At 44.9% G+C, this 23843-nt stretch overlaps 1 protein-coding gene across 1 annotated transcript in view; it reads right to left on the minus strand.

The window, feature by feature from the left end:
• Window positions 1-1822: 1822 nt before the first annotated feature.
• Window positions 1823-23843, minus strand: part of LOC114584123 (uncharacterized) — a 46171-nt gene continuing 24150 nt past the window's right edge. Inside the window, exons 15-23 of the mRNA XM_077928567.1 lie at window positions 23001-23089; window positions 21921-21996; window positions 18960-19131; window positions 17423-17655; window positions 15380-15502; window positions 7986-8042; window positions 6678-6815; window positions 5043-5162; window positions 1823-1961 (exon numbers count right to left, since the gene is read on the minus strand). Of these exons, the coding sequence (XP_077784693.1) occupies window positions 1848-1961; window positions 5043-5162; window positions 6678-6815; window positions 7986-8042; window positions 15380-15502; window positions 17423-17655; window positions 18960-19131; window positions 21921-21996; window positions 23001-23089 (1122 nt within the window). The 3' untranslated portion in view covers window positions 1823-1847. The remainder of the gene's footprint in view (window positions 1962-5042; window positions 5163-6677; window positions 6816-7985; window positions 8043-15379; window positions 15503-17422; window positions 17656-18959; window positions 19132-21920; window positions 21997-23000; window positions 23090-23843) is intronic.

The following is a 23843-nucleotide window of genomic DNA, read 5'->3' on the forward strand; positions in this document are numbered from 1 at the left end:
GTGGTGGGAGGCCTCATAAGGGAAAGCACGCCCTGGTTTAAGAACGGTTTCGGTTTAAGAATGGACTTCCGGAACGGATTAAGTTCGTAAACCGAGGTACCACTGTATTTATTTTCCAGTTAACTGCTCACTTTCCCCCTTTCTACTTGTAGACTTAAAAAGGTAAAGGTACCCCTGCCCGTACGGGCCAGTCTTGACAGACTCTAGGGTTGTGCGCCCATCTCACTCAAGAGGCCGGGGGCCAGCGCTGTCCGGAGACACTTCCAGGTCACGTGGCCAGCGTGACATCGCTGCTCTGGCGAGCCAGAGCCGCACACGGAAACGCCGTTTACCTTCCCGCTAGTAAGCGGTCCCTATTTATCTACTTGCACTCGGAGGTGCTTTCGAACTGCTAGGTTGGCAGGCGCTGGGACCGAGCAACGGGAGCGCACCCCACCGCGGGGATTCGAACTGCTGACCTTTTCGATCGGCAAGCCCTAGGCGCTGAGGCTTTTACCCACAGCGCCACCCGCGTCCCACTTGTAGACTTAGATGAGATAAATAAACTAATGGTGAAGGATAGAAGGATCTGACAATTTCTGTTCCCTCAGTTTCTCTTTATCCCAATCTGAAATTCATTTCTCCACATTTCTGCAGCAATCCACATTAAGAAAATCCTCAGGAACATTCTTCAGTATTCTAGTGTGAATTTCTCCTAATAAACATATTTACTGTATGCAGTTTTGACTAGTGTTTACATTTTTGCGAGCAATTGCTCCAAATATAATGCATTTTTATTTGATTTTCACAAATATATCCATTATAATCAATGTTCCCCCCCCAGGGGGTAGTCAAGGGTACGCAGTACCAATACCTCTACCTCTTTTTGTTGTTGTTAAAAAGTGTGGCACTTACTGTAACAACTTCATTGTGAGTATCAGAACCTGTTTTTCTAGGGAAAAAGCACAGATTAAAATGCACTTTCCCCTAAAATATGCAGTTTTGTAAGCATTCATTAGTTGAAGAACTGCATCACAAATTTCATATAAGTGAGAATTTCAAAGGATGTATGTGTTTTGGTCAGGTGCACTGAGTTCTGCCCAACATTGTGTGCGCCTGATGGAGTGCCCCACTCCAGCGCATGACACGTTGGTTCACCCAGCCAGGCACCCACAGTGAAAGTTTTGTGGGTGCCTCAGCCCCCCCCCCAGTCATTTTTCAGTCATTTTTATCTGATTCTCATAAGCAGAAGACAGGGGCAGAAAATCTGTACCATAAAATGGCATATGAGATTTCACATTGTTGAACTTTTGCCCATACACAAAATTCCACATTACTGGCTGCAGTCATGAACAGTAGCATATAGGGAAACTAGGGAACATGGGAACCACACTTTCAAGCTTTCATTGCAACCCTTGATGCTGCTACATGGTGGGGAGTTATGTAGGTAGCAGAGCATTCATTAGATCCTTTCTGAGCAAGTGCAGCAGAGTCTAGGGATGGTAGATGTGGAACTACATTTTCCATGATGCCTGGTGGCCTTGAATATACTGTAGCCCCAAATTAGTTACTACAAAAGGCAACAGCATCCATAGAACATGAGAAGTCAGGGAATGAGAAAGAAGCTACAGTAGAGGAACCCAAAACGGAGCCATTAGAGATTGTTCTGGTGTCTGGAGGAATCTGGGTTTGAGTTTAAATGGATCCCCCACCCCCCAATTATCCAGCCTTGGCCCATCCCTGTTAGATTTGGAAGACAGATATAGACATAATTGCAGGTATTGAGCAGAATCAATATTATTTTATTTCTGGAATTTTACTTCAGCTTGATTTCTGGTGAAGCACTTCCCATAACCTGTCTCTCTTTACTAACCATCAACACTTGGAGAAAGCACTATATCAGAATAAGTTGGTGGAGCTCGATTGTTTTCAGCAGGGGCCACATCATCTCCAATGATAACAATGGGCACAAGGTCCATGTCCTGAAACACAGGGGAGGTAGATCATTCCAAGAATTTATTTTCATCACTGGCATCATCATGGTGACTGTCTTCAGTGCCAAGACCTTTATCTTCATTAAAGTAATTATCCCAAATTATTACAAAGCAGAACTCTAACTGCATGGCTGATGCCACACATCTTCATTTGTAGGTATCTCCCTCCACACCAGACATTCTCAAAAATGCACATGATTCTTATTATGTATTTAATTGATTGCTGGTGTTTCTCAGCAGTGTACATAAAAATGTAAAAAGCATACAGCAGATAAAAACAATCCATGCAGAGGTTTTTTGGCTACGTCACCAAACAATGGTGGTCGCTCCTCGCTGCCCTCTGCAGGCAGCGAGGAGGTTCAGGCAGAGGGAAGCCAGGATTTATGAGGCAAAAATCCTGGCAATGTTCTCCAGTGGGGTCTGGGGAGCTCACTGCATTCCGCTGTGCCGCTCAAGCCCATATCTACCAACTTGAAAGGCAGAGTGGGTGTGACCTGGGAGTGTGTCCCTGCCATGGATGAGCCTCTGTCTCCAGCATGATTTGTGGTCGGTTTCTCCATAATTCAGACAACTGGCATTAATCAAGAGGCGCTCCTGGACCAACATATGCTAGTGAGCTGCTGAAAGGACTGGGCGTGGCTCTTTGAAGGTATCTGAATATTTTATTTGAAGCTTGAGAATCTTTACAACAGCCAGAAAAGGAAGCGGGAGGACAAGGTGCTTTGTGCTTTCTTAAGCTTTCTTGTGGTTTTTCAAATGGTCTCCTTTTTTCCTGTCCTCCGCTACATAATGAAAAGGATGTGTGTAGCCACTGCTTTGTTATTCTGTTTGTTACTTCAGAAAAGAGGGGGGAGGCTTTAGATTTATGCTCAACAGGGAATTTAACAAGGTTTTACTATGCCCTTTCCCCTCAACAGAGGCTGAATGGACTTTATTTAAAATTTTTCCTTGATTGGACTAGGCTGAATTTGAGAAGAGATCTTGTTTTTAACTCTGTGCCAAGAAAGAACTCCAGAGTGGAATTCTGATGGCGGAGTTTGGATATGCACTCTGTGCGTTATTTATGGCTGCAGCTCATACGCTAGTTGGTAAACAGTGGGAGGAATGGAATGTGACCCTGTACGATCCAGATAAACACTGCAAAGAACTGAACAATGGAACTGAACAATGGAAGATGGTCATTAACTCTCCCAGCACACCAGGTCTAGAACAACGACGTATATGAAGGACACGTGAAATGGATTATTTATTCATAAGATGTAACAGAGATGCTGTTTGTAAGGTGAAATAAGTGACCGGTTGGAAGAATGGTTTAATGGCAAGTGAAGGATGTCAAATGGACTCTAAATAAGAAATTATGTGGCTATGTGAGGAAATGATGATGATCATATGTTTGGAACAGGAGTGGGAAACCTGATTTTAAGAAATTGCATTAAATTAGATTAATTTGGTTTGATTTGTAATAATTTGGAAAATGGGGGGGGGGGTTGGGAAAAACCCCTCAATCTGTGCAGAAAGCAGGCTTGATGAGCCCACAGCTGATGGTGTGTGTATGACTTCAATCATATACAGTAACTGACCCTCAAGGAAAGCAGGTTTGAAGTCACTGCCCACCAGCTGATAGGTGATGACTTCAAGCCTGCTTATCAGTGGCACTTCAAAGCATGGTGAAGGGCCCTTTGCAAGCTCTACATCTTGCTTTGAAGTCCAGGCGATCATCACCTGACATCAATGTGACATCAGGTGATTGACAGGTTGGCACTCCCATCTACCTGTCAGATTTGGCCCACAAGAAGTATGAGAGATAAGGATCTGGTGTACTGGCCAGATCAGGTTCCCCATGTCTGATTCAGCAAGTATGAAACACCAGGAGCCACAGATGTAGAAGTGGAAGTGCCTCTCCTGGTGGATATATACCCTCTTTCCCATTCCCCCTTTAAGCTAGTATCACACCACAGATACCAGCTGAAGTTTCTGAGGAAGCTACAAATGCCTGATGCTAGCATAGCAGCATTTTTCATTCAGGTTCATTTGTTTGCATAGCTCAGCTGTGGTTTCCTCTAGACTCTGTTGGGCTGCAGTCTTCCAAAGTAACTACTCTATTCCAAACTTAAAAATGGAAAGCGTAATGCTGGTGGTCAATAAAAGAGGTGTAAAGACTGTCAAGGCAAATCTAAAAAAATGTAGTATAAACACTGACAACTGGGAAACACTGGCCTGCGAGAGCTCCAGTTGGAGAACAGCCTTTACCAAAGGTGTCATGGGCTTTGAAGACACTTGAACTCAGGATGCAAGGGAGAAACGTGCTAAGAGGAAGGTGTTAGGAGCGTCCTACTCTCGTGTAGGACCTTATCAGAGACACATGCCTGACTGGCATGTTCTCTCCCTCCTGATCGATCGTTCAGGAGCTTCAAAAGCTTTCTTTTGCCCAAACATCACAGTGACTATGCCAAAAGGCATTGGCACACTTAGGGATCCACAGAGTATTCGCAGTTTGCATAACAGAACCAATAGCGCAGCATTTTGGCTAATCTACTTTATTTACATATAATACACTCAGAGCATTTTGACTTAGCTCCTGGCTCTTTCTCATCAGACAGCAAAGAGAGAAAAAACAAAGGACAATAGTCCCACTTCACGGAACACAGTAATACCAAAACATCCTATCTTTGTCACTACCCACACTGTGGGATGAAAACATACACCGTCATGTGAAAGACAACAATCCCATGACTGCAGACACGGGGAATGAATCTCCAACATCAGGTACGCTTTGCAAATCCACACCATGATCAACTCCCGCCCAGAAACCAATGTCCCCACTGTGGAAGGACGTGCGGATCCAGAATTGGCCTCCACAGCCACTTACGGATTCATTGTTAAAACCGTGTTTATGGAAGGCAATCTTACTCAGCTACGAGTGATTGCCAAAGAAGAAGAAGAAGAAGTTCCCACCAACCCCAGCCAGCATGGCCAGTTGTCAGGAATCATGAGATTTGTAGATCAACAGCATCATATTGTCTAGCCCAAGCATTTTCATCTTGCCAGCTTTCTAAAACAAATGCTTACCATCTTGTTACAGCAGGTTGCCTGACACCCGAAATGTGCTGTTGGAACGGTGATGCAGAACTCCAGCAAGCAGAACAGGAGATGCACAGTACAAAACCCGTTACCTACTTTGTTTAAAAGCTGCAGAACAGAGAAGCGGGTGAAATGACAACTCTTATATTAGTAAATCAGTCGTGAGGATAAAATGGGTCTGAGGAGAGCTTCTTGGAGGAAAGGTGGGATATAAATGTAAAAATTAATGAATTTTTAAAAATGCCTCTGTGAAAGGGTAGGACAGAAACGTTCTAAAATGAATGCACTAGCCTGGATAGTAAGACATCAGGAAGTAAGTTCATCAGGAAGTAAGACTGTGCAGTATATGGAGTTATGAGAATAAAAATGGGAGATTATCCTACGCTACATATCTCTGTGTCTTTCCTCATCAACAGAACCTCCTCTCTTCTCCCCAGTTTCTAACTTTCAGCCAACAAAGGGACTCAGCTGTTTTTGAACAAGGATGTCTCCAGATAGGCATCCTTCCGAGTTGGTGTTTCAGAAATAATTTTGAGGTGACATATGATGGCATAAGATGAGAGGCAGCCACCTGAAAATTTTCTCTGAAACACCAACCCAGGAGGTTGCCTATCTGGAGACATCTCTGTTCAGTTTCTACTTGCCTTATAGTAGGGAGAAGGTGTGGAAAGAGGTTCTAAGAAAACTCTCCACTTTCATGTGAAAGACCCAGTGTGGCTATGAGATTATAGCTACAATCGTATACACAAGTACCAAAGTTTGACGTGGCAAAGGGCAAGTATACAGGCATCAGAAAGCCCAACCACTAGCTCATAACACCATCAAGTTTTGAATACTGGGAATGGGATGGGTGCTCAACCATGGATTAAAATATTGATTTCTCAATTGATTTCCATAGGACGGTTCTTAATTCCATCCCAACATTTATTAATATATTCCCGGTGTGAACCTGGAAAGGACCTAACCAGACAATTACGTGATTCTCTCTGGCCTTTTAATATCGAGGTGGGTCCTCTTTTGATAAGGAAATGTCGTGAACTGGAAAAATGAGAAACTGAAACAGACAGATTTCTCCATCCCTAGTCCCTGGGCATACCTTGGGTTTGGTTTCTTTGAAATGATGGTCAGTGGAAGTGGACAGGATTTATCTCTTCACACACATATACAAGCCAAGGTCCCGCTGCTTTGTTTGGTTTACAGTGATAACACTGGATTCTCACAGAAAGAAGATCAGGCCTCTGTGCCTTTATAGCCCAGTTCCAAGAATGACAGGCTACTGCTTCCTTACTTACACACACACACACACACACACACACACACACACACACGGCAAGAGAGAAGGAAATAAGTCCTGATCCCCAAATGGCTTTCTCCTTTCAATAGAGCCAATGGATTGAGAGACAGGGGCACTGACCACTCTTGCCAGGGCCATGAAGATAATATCCAGCAGTCCTGCTTGTTCTATTAATCCTCTCCTGGCCAAATCTCAGTCTTAGAATCAAGAGGCACAGGGCTGTAAGAGACACTTCAAATGACATCCAAACTAAACCTCCCAAACTTACAACATTAAATTATGATAATGATGTTATATGATCAAAGTTATTGTGGGACTTGCTCACTTACCAATGTTCTCTCTGGATAAAGACCGGGATAGCCATAGAAAAAATAGGGTTGATTTATACACAACTGTGCTGTGTACAGAATTATGCCAATTGTTGCCAATGTAGCACTTGCGACATGCATTCCCACATTGCATTTCACCTGAAAGAATGATATGAAGGATCAGTATACCAAAAAGTACACACAGGGTGTGGGTGTGGGTGTGTGTGTGGAGGCCAGCCAATGCTCATGTCAGGTGTGGCTACTGGGCCTGACAGGAAGCTGTCTTAGTCACTAACCATAATCAGACCATTAAAAAAACTTACAAAACATGGAAGATGTCTTATATACAATTAGCCTTTAATCTGTACTAATTGTGTTCTATTTTTGTTTGAATTATGGTTTGTTATTGTTTCAGTGTCTCTAAGAAAGGTTGTCAATGAAACGCGTTGGGTAATTTACTGTTCCCTACATTTTTCAGTGCTACCCCCTCCCCCCTCCACTCATCTACACTTGTGGTTTCTTAATGCTAAAAATGGGTTTTAAAAGGGTTATGATAATCATATCGCCACATGACATTCTTTTAAAACATCAACAATGTGTTATTAAAATGTGACACCAGGTGACACTGCTGAGTTCACCCTGTCAAGTAAGTGGGTAGACCAGGGGTCGGCAACCTAAGACCCATGGGCCTGAAGTGGCCCACGGAGGCTGTTTAACTGCCCCCCGAGCCGCCCCCGAACTGAGCCACCCACTCAGCGAGTCCCCACGTGCTGCGCTAAACCAGGTGACTCTCTTCTGCAGCTCTGGAAATCACTTCTACGCATGTCCAGACACCGGAAATTGCATCTGCAAGGGCGCAATTTTTGGCATCTGGGCATGGGCAGAAGCGATTTTCGGTGCAGCTGACATGTGCAGATGCAATTTCCAGCATCACGCTGCACCTGTCCGGCCCACAGAGGATCTCCGTGGGAGTGATCCGGCCCATGCCTGGTAAGCCTTGCCAACTGGGGTAGACTGCAGAAACAGAAGCGGAGGAACCAAATACTTCTTTGTTTTAGAGTATCAAAAACATCATTCTAGGAACGTTTAAAGAGTGAGTATAGATCCAGCCCTGATGCTCTCCAGATGATGTTGGAATTAAATTTTTTATCAGCCCCAGCTAGCATGGCCAAAGGTCAAGGGTGCAGTACTGGTGCAGAATAGTCTACTAACATATGGAGGGCACCAAGTTGGGGAAGACTGATCTAGAGGTATAAGAAAAACAAAATTTATGACCAATACTGGCTACATCCAATATTACAGAAGAAGAGAAAAAGGTATATAGCTCACCAAACTGCGGTTCCTATATTTTGTAGTTGACACAGAGATGGATCCAGTAACAATGAACTGTTCAAAAAAAGGGGGGGAGATGCATATAATAATAAATAATAATAATAATAATATCTTTATTGTCATTGCCCCCTCTCGGGGACAATTCACTTCAAATTTACAGTAAAATACTCTCTACTTTGAAAAACCTGGTACTGTGGGAGTCTTGTCAGCAAAACATTTTGGCACCTGAGGCAAACCACAAAACGATGCCTCCCCTCCCTGCCAAGGAAGAAGGAGCAAGTGAAGATCTAGATCAGGAGCAAAGTTCTAGATCAGGATCTGCTGCCCACATGGATTCTGCTGCCTGAGGCATTTGCCTCACATGCCTGTGGCGTTTGCCCTCCTAGGTGGGTCATAAGGAAAGGGTTAAATGAGTGTGAAGTGATTGGCCAGTGGGAACCCAAGGGGAGGAGTTAGAGTTAGAGTTGTGTGGAAGTCAGTTGGGAGTTGGAGAAGGAAGAGGGAGGATAAGTCTGTGGGTTGGTCGAGTTGTGTTGTGAGAGAGTGAGAGGAACTGTTAGGTGGAGTCAGATAGATAGTTGGTGTCAGGGAACTGCCATCGGAAGGACAGGAGGTGCAGAGGCTCAATGAGGTTGAAAGAGGTGTTGCAGCTGAAGAGGGAACCAGTAGGGGGCGAGCAGTAACTCCAAGGGAAAGTGAGTCGGAGGGATGGCTCAGAGACGGTTCCAGCGAAAACAGTGGAGAGGTCTCAGGACCTCCTATAGGGACACCCACTCCTCGCCGGAAACTGTCACGCAGGGAGGCCAGGAGACGTGTTTCCGTTAAGGAGCTTCTATGTTGGAAGCGTTTCCGAAAACAACCACTTTCGGATTCTGCCAGCGATTGACGCAGCCATGCAGGAGGGGCTCCGTCACAGGCAGAGGTTTGAAAACCTGGTCAAACTCTGAGGGATCTGGATTTTACACACAAGCAGCTTATCATCCCATCACAGCAATCCGAAAGTCTTCGAAAGCCAGCTTGTGCAGGCAAAGGCATCATGAGTGAACCAGCCGGAACCGGAGGAGCAGGAGCAGCTGGAGGAGGTCCAAGCCTGGAAGAAAGGTACAGGGCGTTGGAGCTCCAGCTTGCCATGCAAACGGCGAGGCTTGAGGAGAGGAGGGCTCAGGATGCAGAAAAGGGAAAGGAGAAAACCACCTCGCTCGCCAGAAAGGTACCGGGGTTGGTGCAGAAATTTGGGGGGGACCCCAGAAGTTATCATGCCTTTAGAACTGAAATGCAGTACGCTCTCAACCTGCAGTATGATGACTTCCCTGACGAGGAGTCGCGAGTGGCTTTTGTTATTGGCCATCTCGAATCGGGGGCGAAGGACTGGGTTAGACCCTTGATGGCAGTGAATAATGAGATCCTAAAGGACACAAGGAAGTTTTTTCGTGCCATGGATCTGATGTTTTCCAGCGACATTGAGCAGGGAGTGGTACGAAGACAGTTAATGGCTTGCAAACAGGGGAGCCGATCTATTCGAGAGTACTGGACTGAATTTACTATGTTAATTCATAAATTGGGGTGGGACCTATCGGCGGAACCCATTCAAATGCTTTTCGAAGAGGGGCTTTCTTCGGCCGTGAAAGATGAACTGTCCCGGGGGCCCAGGGCGGAGTCTATGGATCAGCTGACCAAATCCGCGCTGGCCATAGGAGCGCGCCAGGAAGCGAGGGCTTTGGAAAGGCGGGAAGGGAAAGGAGAACGTTGGAGGGAGCTTCGCATTCCGGACATTCCAGAGCCACCTTTCCCGCCGGCAGAGCCGATGGAAGTTGGAACAGCGCGGGCGCGCACAGTTTCAAATCCCAGTGATGGGCGGAAGAAGGAGGGAAAGAGCGCCAAGAAATGTTATCTCTGCCAACAGCCAGGGCACTTTGCCAGAGTCTGCCCACAGAGAAAGGAGTGGCAAGGGATGGCAGGGGCTGTTGGGGGAAAAGAGGAGGAGAGCAAGGAGCAAGTAAAAGCCAACGCCTGGCTGCCACCGTCGGGGCACAGCAGCCAGGCCAAAGAGCAGTGAAAGTGCCCACGCCAGAACCACCCAGACCCGCTTTAGTGATAGAGGTGTCTCTAGAGTTGCCAAACGGGCACCCGCTACAGATCAAGGCACACTGAACAGATAGCGTTTAATGTGGCCACCTTGGGAGGAGCTCCCATCATTTTGGGGATGAGCTGGCTGGCACTACACGATCCACTAGTGGGTTGGCATCAGAGGGTGGTCTCCTTTGGGTCAGCGCATTGCCTAGAACACTGCAAGCAGGGGAAGGTTCCGGGAGGAGCCAGAGTCGCCCTAGCCGGAATGGAAGTAATGGATAAAGGGAAGGTGCCCCCGCAATACGCAGATCTCAGCGACGTGTTCAGCGAGAAGGAAGCTGACCAACTACCCCCGCATAGACCCTTTGACTGTCAAATCAATTTACTCCCTGGGGCACAGCTTCCTGTAGGCAAGTTGTACGCCATGTCAGACAGAGAAATGCAGGAGCTAAGGGAGTTCATTGACAAGAACCTGAAGAGAGGTTTCATCAGAGAGTCCAGAGCGGTGGGAGGTAGCCCAGTGTTTTTTGTGGATAAAAAAAACACGGATAAGCCGAGACTGGTGTGTGACTTCAGGGGGTTAAACGCAGTGTCAGAACCTTTGGCCTTTCCAATGCCCAGGATTGATGACATTTTGACCAGGGTACGGAAGGGAAAGATTTTTACAAAGCTGGACCTAAGGGGGGCGTACAATCTGATACGTATAAGGAAAGGGGATGAATGGAAAACCACCATGTTCACCCCTTTAGGGGCATTTGAATATTTAGTTATGCCATTTGGATTACAAGCAGGGTCGGCGTGCTTCCAAGCTTTTATGAACCACGTACTGGGGCCTTTGCTGTACAAGAATTGTGTGGCCTTCCTAGATGACATGTTGGTGTACTCTGAGAATGAGGAGCAGCATGTAAGAGACGTCAGAGAAGTGTTGAGCAGGCTGCAGGCCAACCGGCTGTGGGTGAAGCTGGAGAAGTGTCAGTTTCATACCAAGGAGGTGGAGTTTCTGGGGTACCGCCTGTCCGACAAGGGATTGGCCATGGACCCCGGCAAGGTCCAGGCAGTACTGGAATGGAAAACACCCAAAACAAAGAAGGATGTGCAGAGGTTCCTAGGGTTTGGGAACTTTTATCGTAAGTTCATTCGAAACTTTGCCCACCTGACGGCGCCCATTACGGACTGTCTCAGCAGTAAAAAGAAATTCGTTTGGACTGAGGAGGCTGAGCGAGCCTTTGAGGAACTGAAAAGGGCCTTCGCCTCGGAGGAGCAACTTCTGCATGTGGACTTACAAAAAAAGATGAGGGTCGAAACAGACGCATCAGACCGAGCCATAGGGGCGGTGCTTCTTCTGCAGCCAGGGAAGGAGGAGTCAGAGTGGAGACCGTGTGCCTTTTTTTCGCGGAAACTGAACAAATCCGAGAGGAATTACACGGTGTATGACCGAGAACTTCTGGCTATTCATGAGGCCTTCCGGAAATGGAGGCACCTGCTAATTGGCGCACAACATAAGGTGCAAGTGTGCACTGACCACAAGAATCTAGAGTATTGGAGAACGGCACGAGTGCTCAACCAACGGCAGTTGAGATGGGCTCAGGAGTTCTCCAAATTTAACTTTGAGATTTGTTACGTGCCAGGCCCAGAGAACGTTAGGGCGGACGCTCTCTCACGGAAACCTGAATATTTGGAGGGGGAGGGAGCACCCGAAGAAAGACATGTCATTCCAGAGGACCGCTGGGTGTGTGGGGCGGCATTGGTGGGGCAAAGAGAACTGGTAGAGGGAACGGAGAATGATGAATACGCCCAGGACAAACTCAGGGGTCTCAGGAGGGAGGGAGACAAACCCGGAGGTTTTGAGGAGAAAAACGGGGCGTTGTATTACAAGGGAGCGTTATATATACCTGAAGGAGATTTGAGAGAGAAGGTACTCAAGCAGCTGCACGATAGCCCCACAGCAGGGCATTTTGGGCAACACAAAACCATGTGGCTGGTTACCAGGGAATTTTGGTGGCCCAAGGTCAGGGAAGATGTGCGGGAGTATGTGAGAGGGTGTGACCAATGCCAGCGAGCCAAAGGGGAGAGGCGGGCGCCGGCAGGGTTATTAGAACCGCTACCCACACCTGAAAGACCATGGGAAGCAGTGGCAATAGATTTTATGACTGATCTGCCAAAGTCCAGAGGGAAAACAGCCATCATGGTTGTGGTAGACCTGTTAACCAAAATGGCCCACTTTATAGCCTGCTCACATGCTGTCACAGCGGAAGAAACAGCGAAGTTGTTTGTAGAACACATCTTTAGGTTGCACGGGGCTCCATTGAGGGTGGTCTCAGACCGCGGCAAACAATTTACTTCCAGGTTCTGGAGAAAGCTCATGAGCTTGCTGCACGTGGAAGTCAATTTTTCCACTGCCCGGCACCCTGAAACCAACGGGCAGGCGGAGAGAGCAAATGGCATACTCCAACAATATCTGAGGTGTTATGTCAATGACAGAGAGAATGACTGGGCCGAAAAGTTGGCGCTGGCAGAGTTTGCCTACAATAATGCAGAGAATGTGTCCACAGGGATGAGCCCCTTTTTGGCTAATTACGGGTGTCATCCCAGGGCATTCCCAGGGGATGGAGGGGAGAGATGGAGCGTCCCAGCGGCCGAACATTTTGTAGAAGAGATGGAAGCGATCCATCATCAGCTCCAGCTCAACTTAGAAAGGGCCAAGGCACAATATAAGGAGCAGGCAGACAAGAACAGAAGGGAAGGTGAGGCCATAAGGGTGGGGGATCAGGTGTGGCTGTCCACCCAAGGGTTGCCGTTCAAAGGGGGGTGTAAGAAGTTGAGACCCAGAAGATTGGGACCCTTTGAGGTCATTCAGCAGGTCAACCCAGTGGCTTTCAAACTCCGGTTACCCAACCACATGAAATTGCACCCAGTGTTCCACAGGTCGTTACTGTCACCATACAGGGGGGGACGTGAAGGGGAGCACACCAGGGGACCAGCCTTGGAAGAGAGGGAACGCAGCAACCATGTAGCGGAAATCCTCGATTCCAGGTGGAAGGGAAATCAGGTAGAGTATTTGGTGGCGTGGGAAGGGGAACCGGAGTCAGAAAACACCTGGGTGACTGCAGGGGAGGTCAATGACGAGGTTTTAACAGAAACGTTCCACCAAAGATTCCCGAGAAAACCACAGCCGGTAGAAAGGTTTAGGAGGGAATACTTCGGCACCACCGACGAGGAAGAGGAAATGGAGGGATTCGCGGAGTCGGATTTGGAAGAGGGAATGGACTCTGATGACGAGGAATACCAAGAGACGAGGAACAGCAGCAAGTGGAGGGAAGTGTTCGAAACTACGGACGATGAGGAAGGTTCTTTCAGGGGTTTTACCTCCTCCCAGCCAGAAGGGGAGGGGACGGGAGGGGGTGAAGGGGGCCCTGGAGGGGAGGTGGATGTCAGGGAACTGCCATCGGAAGGACAGGAGGTGCAGAGGCTCAATGAGGTTGAAAGAGGTGTTGCAGCTGAAGAGGGAACCAGTAGGGGGCGAGCAGTAACTCCAAGGGAAAGTGAGTCGGAGGGATGGCTCAGAGACGGTTCCAGCGAAAACAGTGGAGAGGTCTCAGGACCTCCTATAGGGACACCCACTCCTCGCCGGAAACTGTCACGCAGGGAGGCCAGGAGACGTGTTTCCGTTAAGGAGCTTCTATGTTGGAAGCGTTTCCGAAAACAACCACTTTCGGATTCTGCCAGCGATTGACGCAGCCATGCAGGAGGGGCTCCGTCACAGGCAGAGGTTTGAAAACCTGGTCAAACTCTGAGGGATCTGGATTTTACACACAAGCAGCTTATCATCCCATCACAGTTGGGATAATCAGTTTGAAGTTGTTAGGAACGTATAGATCAGTAAAGAAACTAAGATTAAGAAACCGACAAGAAAAATTAACTGAAACCTTAAACTTGTTCATGCTTATAAAAATAAACTTGATTATTTGTTAATGTTAACAACTGTCTGCACTCCGTGTGTACCTGAGAGAAACAGGTTGGTGGCAGCGAGGAGGCAATCACAGTGGTGGCACCGTCAAATGTCCGGGGACCCTGTGTGATCGCCACAATGCCTCATTAGTGTAGGCGGTGTGGTGACAGATGTCACCCAGCAAACTGTCAATACACACATAAAAAACAAAAAACCCAGCCACACAATGGCTTTTTTGTTGGATTTCCCCCCTGTATCCCGTTTTGTCCATGGACTGGAAAAAATTGAAACAAATGTTGGGGGGGAGTGCGGATGACACCCAAAAACATGCACGCATGGGATGCATCAAATCCACTTTAAACTGCCATGTGTACACAGCCCCAGGCAGTCACGTTGATCCTCCATGTGGTTTCCTGTTTCCCCCCAACAGCCAGTCAACATTCTGCGATTACTCAGCATGCTTCGTCTGCTCGGCTGAAAAACTTGGGGTTTCAGTAAGCCTGATAACTCCACCTTGTGAATGGATGGTTCCATTTCCCTACACACAGCAGGAACATAGGAATCTGCTATATACTAAGTAAGACCCTTGGTTCATTCAGAACTATCTACTGGGTGAAGTTCTCCAGAATTTCAGGCAGGGGACATCTCCAGCCATACTTAGAGATGCTGAGACTGAAATCTGGCATCTTCTGCAAGCAAAGCAGATGCTCTGACACTGAGATGTGGCCCTTCTTTATACATGCAAGAGAATACAGTGTTCAGTTTTGTTTATTAAGCAACTGTAAAATCAGCATGCTAAATTAGATCTCAAGCATCTGTTCGGAACTGGAAATTTTCCAATGCAGATTACCCCAGTTTGCCTCAGAACATTTTCCAGAACCAATTCAAACATTTCTAGATCTGCATCACTGACTTGTAGAATTGAGGTTGCTGTTAGTATATACGACCATGACCAAAACCTTCACTAAAAAAAACATAATAAAATCCACTAGAAACATGTAGCCTTAACAAGACAAGAAAGAGAACAAGGATAAAAAGAAAAAAAGTTTTTTGTTACTATTCAATTCTTATTCTTTCAATGATTTTATTTAAAAAATGTTAAGTACACCTCTCAGAAATGTTGAATATTAAGTAGCATATAAACACCTTAAATAGAGAAAAACCTCTCAAATGCATTACAGCAAAGGAAAGAGATTACCCCTAATAATGTTCTGGCATTTCAAAATAATCCAAAGGGCTCCTATTCTTTTATGTTAACTTTCACCACCTGCCTCCTTACTTGAACACATGAGGAAATGTTTTTGAAAATTGCCAAGTCCCAGAGTTTAGCATGCTGGATTCTTAAATGCGAGGCAAAGAACACGATACTTACAAATATTCCACCCCAGCATGGAAAATATGACACATTGACCAAAGGGGCATAGAATGAGTCCACAAGAAAAAATGAGACTACCCCAAAGCCAATTTGTATCAATCCAATCATGATCTGGATGGCCTGTAGGAAGAAAATACACAAACAATATTATTTTTAAACTGTTCCTAGAGACCTGGAAATATAGAATGATAGTTTTTGCTACTATTTTCATTTCACTGTTTTATTTTTATTTTTTCATTTCTTATCATTACTAGCTGCCTTGGGCATGAATCCTGACAATACTGTGCATTAATATTTAATGGAAACCAATAAATCTGATATGCGCTTACTCTTTGGCACAGTCCAGAAATATCACCTGAACAAAAGCTAGATGAGGTATTTTGATCACTGCAAAAGTAAAAGAGGATCTCTCCTTAACCAGATTTGAGCCTAGAAATGTGAACACCCAATTTTCAATCTGAGGGATTGGGATATAGGAATTTGATTAAGTTCATATTTAAAGGTGAAACTGCTTTAAATGCACTTTCTGAAACAACATGGGCATCGAAACACTTCTCTGAATTTTGCAATGCAGTCCTCCAATCAAATAATGTTTACAAAAATGCATATATTGGAAGAAGGGGTGTGTATAAAATGAACATATCAGTGAAAACAACACACACAAATGTATTATACATGAGGAGACTTGCAAAAATATGTACATCAGTCAAAATGTGTGCATTAGTCAAAACAGCATACAATTCACAATTTTCATGGATTTTTTAAGATTAAAAAAATCACAAATTGCTTCAGAAATAGCGAGAACAGAATTTAAGACTGGAAAATAAGAAACCGAGAGAACAAAAATTGAGAGATAGATCATTCCTAATCCTGATACAGATGAAATACAAAAAGTGACAAATGAGTTCAACCCAGTCACCAAAGAGAAACAACACATAACTTTCTACAACCTGGCTTTACAAAAGACAGTGCTTAGATTGGTGTGCCTGCAGTAAGCCTTTATAGGTCTGTAGATCTTCCCTCAGTTCCTTATGCCCTGATTACCCCCAGAATGGGCTGCTCTAATGAGCTTTGTGTGAGTCTGGCTTTGAAGATGGGTTGAAGCTTCTTTTGGCAACTAAAAAAATAAACTAAGCACTTTTAAGTTCATACACACACTTTCCACACCCCCATGAGTCATAATCTTTCACTCTGTTCTGCTCATTAAAATGCACTTGCACGTAATGTCCATGGCAGCAATTCCCTTCTGAAGGTTCCTCGGGCTGGAGGTGGGACAGCACAACTACAGAGGACCTGCTTAAAAGCCCACCAACTGCAGTAGTTTGGAAGGTGGGCACAAGAGATCTTAACCCTCCCTGACTCTGCTATTGGCTCAAGCCAGCCATTTCCTCCATTTTTTCAGTTGATAATCTCAACATTCTCTGGCTCCACTTCCCTCAGTGCTCCATGGGTCCTAGAAGTTCACAGGACCTTGCCATACTTTCTTAGTGCTTAAAAACACACACCTGTTTTTTCTTTTAATTTACAAACTTAATGTCCTTCCTCATTCCTGGAGACAAAATTGAGAATGCAGAAAGCACTTCCTTAATTGAGGGTTGTCTTGTTTTGCCTCCAAACTAGTAGGTATGCAGGTACATTGTATACCTGGGGCTCTCAGGAGGAAAATCCTTGGAGTTTCCCTAAAAACATATCGTTAAGGGTAGGCTGTCCCTCATTCATTCCCTGTACATGGGCATTCAGCACCAGAAAAGTGCTTCTCTCTAGGCTCTCCCTGACTCTCCCTGCTCCTCCATCTTCTCCCCACAGCAACCCTGTCAAGTAGTTTAGGCTGAGAAATGGTGACTGAACTCTATGGCCAAGTGAGGGGGTTCAATCTGGGGCTCCTTAGCTTTAGTCCAATGCTCTAACCACTACACCACACTGGCTCATGATATGAGAGCTCTGCCTGTTGCATATTTGAAGTGTTGAACTGACAATTGCTCCTGGTGACCATTGAAATCACCAGGGACAGAAACAAGAGCAGATGGCATCTGCACTTACCCCTAAAGTCTTAGCCTCTACTTTTACGTTCTTCTCCAGTTCCCTCACCCAACGCTTCCGCTCAGGTTGGTTGCTTCCAAGCTGCTCGTCTATATATTGTGCCACTCCTGGTTGTTGCCCCATGGTAGCATGGATCCCCTGGCCTGCCTGAATTATGTCGGCTCCATTTGGAAGAATGAACGCTATTATTCCATTTTGTCTTCTCACTGGATCTGTTGTCATAGCTGAAATGTCTGCAAAAACCAAGCAACAAAAACAAATCAAAATAGCAAACAACCTTCTCTCAGATTTGGACAAATATAACAAACTTTCCCCTACACATAGAAAGAGGAAGTTCCACTGAGCTATGGCCCGTCCATCTGTTTCCATGAACCCCTCACATGTTTGATAAAACCATGTGGGAATAGCACAAATGGCCTGTTCGGCTTCTGAGAAGACAATCCCTCCCCTCAGACCAACAATCTGAAAGGCACAACCCAAAAAAGAAAAGGGCTGAGAAAGCACCAATTCTTTGTCATAGAGGTCTTACCGATAACAGCAGGAATGGAAAAAATTATAGAGGGGCCAGTCGTTGCTGGTCTTTCAGTAGAGCCAGTGGAGAGTGTAATAATTTTAAGAGAGTCCCTTGTACATTGACTCAAGCAGTGTTACACCGCCCCGTTCCCCCTGCACCAAGAGAACTACCAAATAGTTGCTTCCTTAAGCAGATGATAAACAGGACAAGATCTGAGGCCAGATGAAACACGTACACCATTAATCCCACACACTGAGTCATAGAAGGAGCCACAGTTGCAATCAGTCTTCTTTTACATGCTGTGTACAAGATTCCCTTTCTCAACCCAAACAATTCCCAGAAATAAACCAACGTGTCACTAGACCCAAGCTCCAAAGATTAATCTCCTTTTACACGCTATGTACCACATCCCCTTTCTCAACCCAAACATTTCCCAGACATAAACCAACAAGTCAATGGGCCCAGGCTCTGAATATTGTGAAGTCAGATATTACAAGTGCTCAACTCACTGATGGGAAGTGAAGCCTTTACCACCAACCCATAATGAAGTCATGATACTTTGCTGGCATATGTCCTCAGAGTCCGTGTGGTCCTTTGCTTTTCCTCTAGTTCAGGCAGAGGTCCCTCCTGCTGACATTGTCAGGGTGATGTTCCACTGAAGGCTCTCGTGAAGAGTAGTCAGGCTGCAGCACAGCTGAAGCATGAGTTCTCCTCAGGTGCCTAAGGTTCCTTCAGTAGGTAGTTCCTTCCATAGGCTTTGCATTGTAGGAACATGGCTTAGTTCTTTTGCACATCACCATTGCAGGGACCGATTCCTTCTCTGCTTGCATCCAGATCTGGCCCCGTTCCTCAAGGAATGCATAAAGCATTGGTATAATAATGTTGCTTATGGCAGCCTCCAGCTGCTCATGGGCTCCAGTAATGAATAAAAATAACATGACATAAAGTAATCCAACATCACAAATACAACATAAACCATATAGAATAATTAACAAATAATCAGTGAAACAATTACAGTGGTACCTCTGGAGGCGAACAGGATCCATTCCGGAGCCCCGTTCGCATCTTGAAGTGAATGCACCCTGCGACTGCACATCTGCGTGTGCGTGGGTTGCGATTCGCCGCTTCTGCGCATGCGCGTGACGTCATTTTGAGTGCCTTCGCATGCAAGAGCGGCAAAACCCGGAAGTAACGCGTTCTGTTACTTCCAGGTCGCTGAGGAGCGTAACCTGAAAACGCTCAACCTGAAGTGACTTCAACCTGAGGTATGACTGTACAATTTATAAAACACTGTTTACAAAGCAACAACTAATAAAAGCTAAATATCGCAAGTACTATTATATGATTAACAAAGCAAGGCAGCATTTTTAATCTAATATTGTAAGCAATATGAACAACATTAACAAAATAACAACTAAAAAAACAAACTAAGCACTCTTAAGTTCATACACACACTCTCCCTGTGATTCATAGTTCTTCGCTCTCTTCAGTTCCATAAAATACACACAAAATACACATAATGCCTGTTGCAAAGCCATCTCAGCCAGATGCCATGACAGAAGGGGTCCTCTGGTAGTGGGCCCTGGTGGAGAAGGGGCTCTTGGGCTACCACCAGTGGTAAGGTGGTTGTTGATTCTGGGTGGACTGTCCAGGTGCCACTGATGAGAAACTCACCCACATCGGTCCCAACAATCAGGGGGTCCTGATTATCAGGATAATAGCGATCATCAGGAGGTTGATTCCCAGTCTAGGAAGTCCAAGTAAGCCTCCAGATTGGAGAGAAAGGGAATCCTATGCCAGATGGCACTTCCTTATGTAAAAGACTTCAGGATTCCCATGCCACCTGCCCTTAAAATGGGTTCCGGTTATTAAAGTAAGGGGAAAGCCCTCTGCGACTCTTTGAGAGGACACCAGTATCCTTTACAAAGATGTGTCTTGGATCAATTAAGCACCAGCCCCAAATAAAGTTAATTACCTCTAAATGTACTTACGTTGCCCTGCTTCCTTCACTCTTTCTCAGTCTCTCAGTGTGCCAGAAATCTCACCAGGAAGTAATCAGCATCAGACTTAACCAGCAGATGTCCTAGGTTATTGAACTACTTTAGATAGACAGAATGAATGGAGGGTAATATATTTGTAGGTAGGAGGAGACATCACACTTTGTCAAGGGGACAGCATAGTTTATTTCTGAGACTATTTTATAGCATAGCCAAAAGACAGGTAACCCGTTGCTGCCCTAAACAAAATCTGGAAAAAAGCTGAAGCTGCCTCGGCTATAGTATCATTGTTGCAAAGTATGATTGGAAGTGATGAGGTAGAAATGTGGTTCACTTTGCATGTATAGGCAAATCTACTTAATCTGCCTTTTCCAAAACACCATGCGATCTGAAACATGCAAGCCTTTGAAATGTGTGCATCTCTGAATTTTGTAATGCAGTTCTCCAGTCACGTAATGTGTACAAAATGCATGTACTGGTGTAAGGTGTGAAAACCCCCCCACAAATTAGTGAAAGCACGCACAAATGCCTTGTATTTGGGGAAGTTGTGCTTTGCAAATTTGTGTAAATTGGGCAAAACTGAATACCCAGAAATTCATGCTAAATGCTGCTGAATTTTCTTAAGGACTTGCTTGCTTTGGGGGGGGGGGGGATCGCCCCTGTCTTCGCTTGGAGTATTTGTGTGCTTGGATAAAAACTTGAACATGCCTATTACTCAATGTTCTGTGTTCAGAGTTGCTCTCTGATGGAAAATGCCTCACTTGACTGTTTTGTATAACTTGTACAGTAAAATCGCAACTTATGTGCATTTAACATCTGCAATTTCAACTTTATGCAATTGAAGGCTGTCCGGTTGAAATCACACAAATTAAAGGCATAATAACAAATATTATATTAAATTATTCATACAGGTTGAATTAAATCATACAAATTAAGTTGAATTAAATCATATAAATTAAATTAAATCAATCACACAAATTAAAGCTATTTTGCACAGGTTTTCCTGGCACGGTAAGAGCTTTTAAAGTCTCTGCCTTGCTTACCAGGCTCTGGGATGCTCTCGCAAGATCTCGCAGGAACTTGAATGACCCCACAAAATCTCAAAGAGCACCCCAGAACCTGATAAGCTTGGGGGTGGGGGGGGACAAGGCCTGTTTGGTGCATGGCTCCAAAAAGGTAAGGCTGCTTGTGCTGGGTTGACCTTTCTGCCTTTACAAGCCATCCCCAGAACATAACCCATGTGATTGTATTGCATTGGTTAATTGTTCATTCAGTCGTAGAAACAGAAACAGTTCCTAGGATACCTTTGAAAAAAAGCAGATTGTGTAATGTGCTTGCCTGCTAATTTGAACATTTGTGTTTGTTTCTCAGTTTCACAGATAACCCACAAATAAGAGAACATCCTGCTGCTTATACGTGTTTTCAGCCCAGTACAGGAAGACAGTACACAGACACTTTATTATTCACTGGCTGGAGAAAGCTGAAGAGTGAAAACAAACAATACAGGAAACACACCAATTTCCTGTGGAAAACCCCCAGTCCAAGGGTAGGACTTGGAGTTTAGATTTTGACCCAAGGTGTCCTTCATGTTTATCAAGGGATGGGGATGAGGGAGAGATAAGCTATGCAGTAGATATACTTTGTACAATATTGCAACATAAGGAAGTTCTTTTACTGTTTCTAGACATCTGCTGCTATGCATATCATATCTAGTAATGTTTCTTCTGGGGTTATATGTGCCTTCTGTAGTTGACCTTTGTAATGTTTTACTTTGAAGTCTTTATGACAACATTTTAGGTTCCTGTTACTTCAAATGTATACACATATTTGACTTTTTCTGTCATGTTTTGTTCTGGATTGTTTTATTTGATGTTTTAATACAGGTTGCAAACCACTCTGAGATTCCCCCTCCCTTAAAAATATAAAGCAGATTAGAAACGGAATGACTAAAAATAATTATCGTAGCTTTTAATAAACAACTCTAAACAGTAATAGCTGCTGTCTTCAATAGCATATCCTCTTTTACTATTTTGCACTTCACATGTTCTGGAAGGGATTGTTCCCTAAACACAGAAAAGAAGGTTTTACATGTCACTATGGGACACGGGTGGTACTGTGGGTTAAACCACTGAGCCTAGGGCTTGCCAATCAGAAGGTCAGTGGTTCAAAACCCCGCGACAGGGTGAGTTCCTGTTGCTCGGTCCCTGCTCCTGCCAACCTAGCAGTTTGAAAGCACGAAGTGCAAGTAGATAAATAGGTACCACTCCAGCAGGAAGGTAAACGGCGTTTCCGTGTGCTGCTCTGGTTCACCAGAAGCAGCTTAGTCCTGTTGGCCACATAACCTGGAAGCTGTACGCTGGCTCCCTCGGGCAATAAAGCAAAATGAGCGCCGCAACCCCAGAGTCGTCCGCGACTGGACCTAACAGGGGTCCCTTTACCTTTACCTTTATGAGGTATACATCTGAACCTACATGTGTGTCCACCACATTTCCAAGCGGCTTAGAATCTTTTGCTGGAGTTAAGACGTGTGTGCATTATGAACATGTATTTCTGCCCTTGATCTTATGCCCAATAAGGCGTTCACACATCAGAGGAATAAAGGAAGATTGGTTTATTACATGAAATGAAAGTGACATTAGTATATGGGTGCTATTTCAGATAGCAAGGTTACAAATTTAAGCATGCAGCAAATCATACAGCACACAGACCTTAATTAGGAGAATAAAAGGATCCAAAACAATCCGAAAGCCTGAAGGGCAGGTGCAGCCATTTGCCACAGCCGTGCACTAAAAGTAAAGTGAAAGAGAGAAGGGAAGGATATGCCTGTCCTGAAGTAAGCAGAACCCAAGTCGGGGCTCAGGGGTCTGTCCCTTCCATTCGGGAGTTCTACTCTCCCTGTCAATATCCTATACCAAAGATGCAGCCACAGCACATAGCCTAGATGGGCAGATGACAAAGAATGTTAAGAAATTGGTAATGTTGTATTTTTGAGATTGCTGGGTTGTTAGTGAGATAGCAATGAAAACCTCTATCTTAGCCTCTTCACAAGGGTTTGTGGGAAGACTACGCGTTGTTGTTATTGGCTGGAGGATCAGGATTGCCTTCTGTGGGACTTACATCTTGTTTGAAGACAGGAGATGGCGATACAGTTGTGGCCTGAGAGACACACAAAATTAATTTACTATACAACAATAATTAAATAAATAAATAAATAAATAAATAAATAATTTTTTATTTATATCCCTCCCTCCCCAGCCAAAGCTGGGCTCAGAGTGGCTAACAACAGTAAAATAATACATATGAAATTTATTCATTGTTATCATCTTTGTTTTCATCCTAGCATCATTTCCTGCAATATTCATCACTGCAATATTCACCACAGCAATATTTATTAAAACAATTTCCCTTAATTCTTCCAGTGTGTTAGAACTCTTACTGGTCTCCCTTCTTTAATGACTGAATGACCAAACATGTTGGAATAATCCAAAGGATTCTTACTGCTAAGGGCCTGAGCCGGCTTGATTATGCTGAACAATTTTTAAAACTATGTTACGGCATGATTGGAAGGCAATTGTGATGCTATGTGTCCTAATAATTAAGTGATGCTTTGTGTCCTAATAATTAAGTTATGCATCATTTTAACAGCATCTAGGGTCTGACTGAGGTTACAATATAGTTCCTATTAGCTAATAAGAGGGGGGTCAGTGGTACCACACATATTTTGAATCTAGAAAAGGTCTTAGATTCAATCCAGTTAGAAATATTACAGGTAGCAGTGCTAAAAAAACTGGAGAACCAATTCTGGTCACACTGGACCAGGAGCTCGAACTCCCACCAGTCCCAGCAAACATGACCAATTGTCAGGTTGATGCGGAGTCCAAAAATATCTGAGGCACCATGTTGGCTGTCC

The sequence above is a fragment of the Podarcis muralis genome, chromosome 1 (genome assembly GCF_964188315.1).
Source record: "Podarcis muralis chromosome 1, rPodMur119.hap1.1, whole genome shotgun sequence".
Taxonomy (NCBI): Eukaryota; Metazoa; Chordata; class Lepidosauria; order Squamata; family Lacertidae; genus Podarcis; species Podarcis muralis.